General features: G+C 50.8%; 2 protein-coding genes across 2 annotated transcripts; both read left to right on the forward strand.

Moving 5' to 3' along the window:
- Positions 1-326: 326 nt before the first annotated feature.
- Positions 327-4167, forward strand: LOC111873433 (protein FAM102A-like). Its single transcript, XM_023868158.1, has 3 exons — positions 327-377; positions 1663-1766; positions 3609-4167. The coding sequence occupies exons 1-3, from the start codon at positions 327-329 to the stop codon at positions 4165-4167; spliced, it is 714 nt and encodes a 237-aa protein (XP_023723926.1).
- A 2407-nt stretch (positions 4168-6574) lies between these two features.
- Positions 6575-7123, forward strand: LOC111873434. Its single transcript, XM_023868159.1, has one exon. The coding sequence runs from the start codon at positions 6575-6577 to the stop codon at positions 7121-7123; it is 549 nt and encodes a 182-aa protein (XP_023723927.1).
- The last annotated feature ends 893 nt before the right edge of the window (positions 7124-8016 follow it).

An 8016-nucleotide genomic window follows, 5' to 3' on the forward strand; every position in this document is an offset into this window, starting at 1 on the left:
CAAAAAGTTCCTCCTGCCCCTTAGGACGTTGTATTTTCTTAACCATAATGATAGCTCAGTCGGTATAGCTACTAGTTGGACACCTGTGGTTCGATTCCTGGTAGGGGCAAGAGATTTTCCTTTACTCCACAGCACCCAGACCAGCTCTGGGGCCCACCCAGCCTACTATCTAGTAGGTTCCGGGGGCTCTTTCCTTTGGGGGCATAGCGGCTGGGGCGTGAAGATGACCACTCACCTCCATCCAGTACCGAACTCAAGGATGGTGGAGTTGTACTTCCACTCCCCCATTCACCTTCATGTTGTGGAGGTGGAGAAATCGGAGCAGTATGGAGCTTAGTTTTTACGCTTGGTTTATATTTCGAGGACGAGAATTTAAGGTTTGTAAGTTTTGTTCAGTTAAAAGGAACTTCTTAAAAATGGGAAATTTTTTCGACAAATGTAATGTAAACAAAGAACCAGTTAATAGACCTTGACGATGTAGTGTAGGATGGTGGATTACACTTGGCAACCATATATCGTCAGGTGATGGAATGATTGATGAATTGGAAGGAATTTTGAAGGAAGTGGCCATGGCCTGATCGAGGTACTATCGCGACATTTGTCGGGAGGCACTGAAAAAAAGCACTAAACGTTTCAGTGAGAATAGCCAGTGTTTTCGGCCGCCAGACTTCAGAACTACATTCAGTACATACTGTGGAATGTTGAATAATCTGTACGTCTACATTGTTAAATGGAATTTTAGATACAACAGATAACTAGAAGTTCCTCCGAAACTCTTGTGGCGTTCTACAAGATTGCATGTTGGTCCATCCAGAAGACGACAATCTGAATACTTACTGCCATGCAAACCCCAATCCTATGCAGTTTGCTCAGTTGTGAATCTTACTGGTTGGCATAACTGCTATATATCACTGCTGTCAAGAGCCCTCTCAGTGCGTGTCACAGAGTTATTCTGCAAGCATGCACTCTCTCTCTCATGCAGACATGCATGCACATGTGTACATGTTCTTAGCTAACTGCATAAATCAAAGGCCTCCTTGAGAAGCTGAAAGTCGCTCAGATGGTCAGGAAATTCACCTCCCTGTGTGGAACCCAATATTTCATTACCATGTTCACAAGAGCCAACCACTGGTCCCTGTCCTGGGCCAGATCTGTCTCTCCACCTTTCCCTTCCTCCCTCCCAAGCATGTGCACGCGCGCACGCGCACACACACACACACACACACACACGCTAATTCCATTCTCCTTGATTTCATCACCCCATTGTTGAAGGGTAAATATTATGACTACCTCTTATGCATTCGCCCATCACTTCTTTAGCTTATGTCTAAATATTCTCCTCAGCACCCTGTGCTTGTACACCCTCAATCTGTAATCTTTCTTCAGTGTGAGAGACCCAATATGACTAGATATAATATTGTGTTGTGTAGATTTCTTTTATTTTTATATATTTATTTTTTAGATTTCAGATCGGAAGGTAAAAGATTCTGAGCCAAATGTCAGCAAGCATTCCTGATCTTCAGTTCTTCATGATTGCAGCATATTTCCAATACAGAACCCAAGTGCAATGGTTCTGAGTATGGTTTCTTTACTGAAGATAGAAATATCTTCTAAAGATCTTTTATCTTTAAGAGGATTTTTTTAATTATGTCATGTTTTCAGGAGCTGAAAGGGGGTCGGTCATTCCAGAAGTTGGGCTACACAGACCTAAACCTGGCTGAGTTTGCAGGATCAGGTCAAACAATTCGACGCTGCCTATTAGAGGGGTATGACACGAGGCATCGACAAGATAATTCCATGCTACAGTAGCTATTCATAGTGTGACGTGTCGCGCTAGCTGGACCCCTGCCCCGGAGCTGAAGCGCCGAGCGGAGCTGAAGTGAGCCGAGCGGAGCCGAAGTTAATCGAGTCCCAGCATCCTGGTAGCTATGCAACGCGAGTCAACAGCGGTGACGTCACCAAGGGATATCGCGGTTGCTAGGCAGCAGTCAACAACTCCTGTTACGTGGCACGCAACAGGCACCACTGCGGCTATATAAGGGAACTGCACAGCAGCTACGAGAGTTGTAATTTGGCCAACACCGAGCTCAGTTCCGAGCTAGTTCCGAGCAAGCCTACGAGCCAGTGTGTTATGAACAGTTCTCCAGTGAGCAGACTACAGTTGGAGTATAGCAGCCGTCGCGGAAAGAAGGACCAAACGTGTGTGTAATTGTTTAATTGGGAGTGTGTGATACAGTGATACATAGCTCCCCGACTGTAAACGTGTAGACTAATGAAGGCAGAGTGAACTGATTTGCGCATAGGGTTACAAATCGTGACCCCCAACAGTGTAAACAGATTATTGCGATTAGGGTTATAAAGTGTGAAACCCCGCAACTGTGTTACAAATAATTGTAGCCGTTATTTGTAGGTTGTTAAATAAACCAGTTAACGATCTCTACGGCGTATTCAGTAACGAAACCGGTACAATATGAATATGCTCTCTGGTAACATCCTTTTCAAAGTGTGAGTTTCTCTTTGATAATTCACTTGTAAATTACACATTTAATAATTTACTGAACTGTCAGTATCTGAATACAAAGGTCAACAAATGTTTGCTCAGTTCTCCAGTCAGATAAAGATTCCACTTGTCACATATTTCTCCACAAGAGAAGCCATTCATACCCATGCTATTATTATTCTCCCAGATCAGTTACTGACCATCATACAACGTACAGTACATATAAAATAAATATGTATAAGAAATGTAATTAATGCCTCAGATTTTTTGTGTGATGCTGTGAAGAAACAAAAAAGAATTGGAAAGACCACTGATGAATACGTTTTAAAAATTTTACACTGATCAGCTTTGACATTTCATTGTCACATCATGGACAAGCATACAAGTGGGTTTATTGGGCCCGACGTATGTGTGTTTGTCTTGTATATATGCAACCAGTTATATGTTGGTGGCCCAGTGTACCATGAACATTTATAGCATGCGCAGTGCAGATCTGTTGTGGCCTGTATCATGAGGCTAATTATTTGAAAACTTTGAAGAATTTTGTTAAAATGCAGTCTCTTGTCCCATAGTATAGCACGATCTTACTGTAGTAACTTTAATTTTAGTCTTAGCCAGGGATCAGTAATGTTCTCCTCTAGCTTGCCTCTTTGTATTCCATTTTAAAATTTAATCCTCTGTGTGTGGACATTGTTCTTCTGATACTAAAGATTCTGCTTCACACGTTCACAAATATATCTGTGGGAGCATCCCCACAGCGTCTGGCAGGCAACCGTCACCCCTTTCAGAAAGTGCTAAACAGGCAGCTGTGACCAAAGAGACACGGAATTTATACAATTTCCAACTACTGCGACTTATATACCAGCTACATATATTTATAAACTTCGCCGTGACTCCGCCTTTCCGTGCACGGCCCAATGGATGCGCGCCGTGACGACTGCAACTTTAGCTCCGCCTCCCGGCCGGTAGTATTTAAGACCGGGAACCCAAGGTGCAAGCAGTTCAACTCGAAACGGCAACACAGTTAGAGGCATCAACTCCACTTCTGCTACCGGGCAGCTGACATAGCTGCCGCGAGCCTTCAGCGAACGCATCTTCCGCAACCCAGCAACCGACCGAACCAGTCGATCTTACCGGCACGCTCACCACCGCAGCCGGCGCTCGCTAGCGTTGGGCCATCGCCCAACGCCGCACTCAGGGAAGAAATAGAGGACCTCTCCCGACAGGTGGCAGCACTCCGGGCCGAGCAGAATCGCCCCCGCAACAGCTCCAGAGACCCTTCGCCCAACTCCAAAGAGCATCCTTCCAACCCCAGAGACCCCTACTACAGAACCAGGTTCTCCCACCCAGTTACCAGGAACCACCACACACACAACCGATCCCCTTCCCGAGACGACCCCGCAACCACCCTCTGCTGGTACCATCGTCGATTCGGGGCCCGGGCACAAAGGTGTACCTCACCCTGTGACTGCCACCAGCAGGAAACTAAAGCAGCAGACACCACCGACGGCACGCGTCAGTTCTATAACAACGGGCAGCCTCTTCATCACCGACAAGTACAGCAAGCGGCAGTTCCTGGTCGACACCGGTTCCGACCTGTGCGTATACCCCCGCATGCTTGTCCCGTGACGGAAGGGGAGGGTGAACTACGACCTCTGCGCTGCTAATGGCACTACCATCCACACCTACGGATGGCTGCCTCTCAGCCTAAACTTGGGTCTCCGCCGGGATTTCACGTGGCGTTTCATAGTGGCCGACGTCACGCATCCCATAATCGGTGTGGACTTCCTCTCCCATTTTGGCCTGTTGGTGGACTGCCGAAACGAGCGTCTCATGGACAGGGTCACGACGTTATCCGTACGGGCTCAAGCCACCAGCATGCAGATCTCGAGCGTCAAGACCAACACTGGCGGCACACCGGTCGACAGCCTCATCTCCAAACTCCCGGACCTCACTCGCCCAGCCGGAGTCCAGCGCAAAGTCCGCCACAGCATCGTGCATCATATACGGACGATACCAGACCCGCCAGTGACCTGCCGACCCCAGCGGCTAGCACCAGACCGGCTAGCCATCGCCAAGTCAGAGTTCGACATTATGCTGCGAGATGGCACACCTCGCGGCTCAGAAAGCTCCTGGTCCTCGGCCCTGCACGTTGTTCCCAAAAAGGACAACGGTTGGCGTCCTTGCGGCGACTATAGACGCTCAACGCCCGGACAATCCCTGACCGCTACCCAGTCCCACATATCCATGACTATTCACACCAGCTCCATGGCTGTACCATTTACTACAAAATTGACTTGGTACGAGCCTATAACCAAATTCCCGTCAGTCCCGGCGACATTCAGAAGGCGACCATTACCACTCCTTTCGGCCTGTTCGAGTTACCCTTCATGACCTTCGGCCTGCGCAATGCCGCCCAAACCATCCAACGGTTTATGGACAACATTCTGCGGGGACTCGACTTCTGCTTCGGGTACCTGGACGATATCCTCGTATTCTCCCGATCACAAGAGGAGCACGAGATTCACCTGCGGGAACTCTTGCAGCAACTCCAGAAACACGGGATCATAATCAACCCGGCGAAGTGCGTCTTCCGAGCACCCGAGATTACCTTCCTCGGCTTCAAGGTGTCCGCCGAGGGGTCCCAACCTCTGGCAGAGCGAGGAACTCATTTGCAGGACTGCCAACCACCAAAGACCGCCAGCCAGCTCCGTCGTTTCCTGGGCATGGTTAACTTCTACCGGCGATTTCTACCCCACGCGGATGCCACCCAAGCACTACTGCACGATGTTCTCTCCGGCCCTAGATCTCAAGGGTTCCCACCCCATCTCCTGGACACCGGAGCTTCTGAAGGCATTTGAAGAGTGCAAGGCGAGCCTGTCACACGCCACTCTACTCGCGCACCTTGACCCATCCGCTCCATTCGCACTCGTCACGGAAGGCTCCACGTCCGCCATGGGTGCCGTGCTGCAGCAACAAGTCAACAACGTCTGGCAGCCCCTCGCTTTTTTCTCAAAGAAACAACCCTGCCCGGCAAAAATACAGCGCCTACGACCGCGAGCTGCTGGCCATCTACGAGGCCGTCAAACATTTCCGGCATATGCTGGAAGCCCGACACTTCACCATCTTCACTGACCACAAGCCCATCACTTACGCCTTCCAGCAAGCGTGATAAATGCTCACCCCGTCAGTTAAAACCATCTAGACTTCGTCTCCCAGTTCACAAACGACATCCGACTCATTTCTGGACAAGACAACGTTGTCGCCGAAGCCCTCTCCCGCGTCGAGCCCGTCACCGCGCCACCACCGTACGACGTACTCGCAGCATCCCAGGACAGCGACGATGAACTTCGAGCACTCCTGGGGTCAACCACCGCCCTGCGGCTCGAGAAACTAACACTCCCCAGTACCGCATTTTCCGTCTACTGCGACACGTCTACCGGGAGATCTCAGCGGTACGTTCCAGCGCCTCTACGACTCCAAGTATTCCGGTCCGTCCACGATTTGTCACACGCAGGCACCAGAGCAACAGCAAAGCTGGTCGCACAGCGATTCGTGTGGCCAGGCGTACAGAAGGATTGCCGCACCTGGGCACGAGCCTGCCAGTCCTGCCAGCGTTCCAAAGCCTCCCGCCACACAGTCACTCCACTGGGCGACTTTACACCGCCGGCAGCTCGCTTTCTGCACGTCCATATCGACCTTGTTGGACCCTTTCCGACGTCAGCGGGTTACACATACTGCCTCACTGCAGTCGACCGTTTCACCCGCAGGCCAGAGGTCTTCCCCATTCCGGATATCACAGCCTACACAGTGGCACGCGCCCTGCTGACCGGCTGGATATCTCGCTTTGGTTGCCCGCAGACTATCAACACCGACCAGGGACGCCAGTTCGAATCATAACTCTTCACATCCCTTACCAGGCTGTGCGGCATCCTGCTTTCACGTACAACCGCCCACCACCCAGCAGCTAACGGACTCGTGGAACGCTTTCACCGGACGCTGAAGGCAGACATCATGTGCCACGCGGACCAAAAGTGGACTGAGTCGCTTCCCCTGGTTCTCCTCGGAATCCGCATGGCTTTCAAGGAGGACCTACAAGCATCGGTAGCTGAGCTCGTGTACGGTGAGCCCCTCAGGGTGCCCGGCGTGCTGCTAACACCGACCACCGAACCAGCGGACCCAGCGCAGTTAATCACCGAACTACGGCAGCATATGGCTCGACTCAGGCCGATTCCGGCATCACGGCACGCCTCCCCGGCTACGTTCGTGCACAGGGACCTCGGTAATTGCACTCAATTCTTCCTCCGGCAAGACGCAGGGCGCAGGGCATTGGAGCCCCACTACCGCGGCCCCTACCAGGTCTTCACGCGGCGGGGCAAGACGATGCAAATTCTTGTACGCGACAGGCCCGTAACTGTATCAACTGATCGGGTCAAGCCTGCCTACATGCTGAACGAATCCAGCCACGAGACCCACACGACTTTCAACCCGACAACCACAGCAGCACGGGCCTCATCCCCCAACACCTTCAAAACTCTCCGCACAAGCTACGCGCTGCGGACGTCAAATCCGCCTCCCTGCTCGCTTCAACAGCTGAGCAGAGATCTCCGCGGGGGGGCGTGATGTGGGAGCATCCCCACAGCGTCTGGCAGATAACCGTCACCCCTTTCAGAAAGTTCCAAACAGGCAGCTGTGACCAAAGAGACACGAAATTAATACAATATCCAACTACTGCCACTTATATACCAGGTACATATATTTGTAAACTTCGCCGTAACTCCGCTTTGCCGTGCACGGCCCAATGGATGCGCGCCTTGATGACTGCAAATTTAGCTCCGCCTCCCGGCCCAAGGTGAAACCAGTTGGATGACGCGGGGATTCAGAAGATTCGGTGATTGATTCGAGTGAGATTCGGGGATTCATCGAGATACGATTCATTCGTCCAGTTCATAGGGATTGACCATTCAGTAAGGAGTAAGTCTGTTCGACAAAACTCGATATTGGATGAGAAATATGGACTGAATTCTTGTGTCTGGACAACATTGTGAATTCAGTGCGGGCAGTGAGTTGTGTCTCAATATTTGTTCTATACGTCAGTACTCGGCCGGGTGTTTAATCTGTAAGTGTCCAGCCAGTAATGGCTGGCGTTCCTGTGCCGGGGTACCAGGCATTCTGGGCCGAAAAACGTGCCGCTCTTCAGGCCGAATGTAAAGAAATCATACGACAATACCCCGATGCCGAAACCCAGTACAGGCGCTTATTCGACATCTTGTGCAGCATTGAGGACGTGGCCGGTTTCACAACTGCTGCAATTGGAGAAAGTGCAGAATGGGCGGCAATAGTCAGCACCGCCGATGAAAATAGGATAAATTACTGTAAGTCCCTCTCCGGCAAGACGCTGTTCAGTGCGCTCTATGGCAACTATACAGTCACGCTAAATGAGCTGAAATCACTGATAAAGGCCAGCACATCAGGCAAAAATATTCCAGCCGGGGAGGAAGGCTTCAAAGAAGTCC

The sequence above is a fragment of the Cryptotermes secundus genome, unplaced genomic scaffold (genome assembly GCF_002891405.2).
Source record: "Cryptotermes secundus unplaced genomic scaffold, Csec_1.0 scaffold311, whole genome shotgun sequence".
Classification (NCBI taxonomy): Eukaryota; Metazoa; Arthropoda; class Insecta; order Blattodea; family Kalotermitidae; genus Cryptotermes; species Cryptotermes secundus.

Bases quoted from the DNA above. Each gene is read 5' to 3' on its own strand.
- LOC111873433 (XM_023868158.1), top strand. From the start codon at position 327: ATGGAGCTTAGTTTTTACGCTTGGTTTATATTTCGAGGACGAGAATTT. The intron at 378-1,662 runs GTTTGTAAGTTT...TCATGTTTTCAG, and splicing joins TTCGAGGACGAGAATTTAAG to GAGCTGAAAGGGGGTCGGTC. The intron at 1,767-3,608 runs GTATGACACGAG...TCCGCAACCCAG, and splicing joins CGACGCTGCCTATTAGAGGG to CAACCGACCGAACCAGTCGA.
- LOC111873434 (XM_023868159.1), top strand. From the start codon at position 6,575: ATGGCTTTCAAGGAGGACCTACAAGCATCGGTAGCTGAGCTCGTGTAC.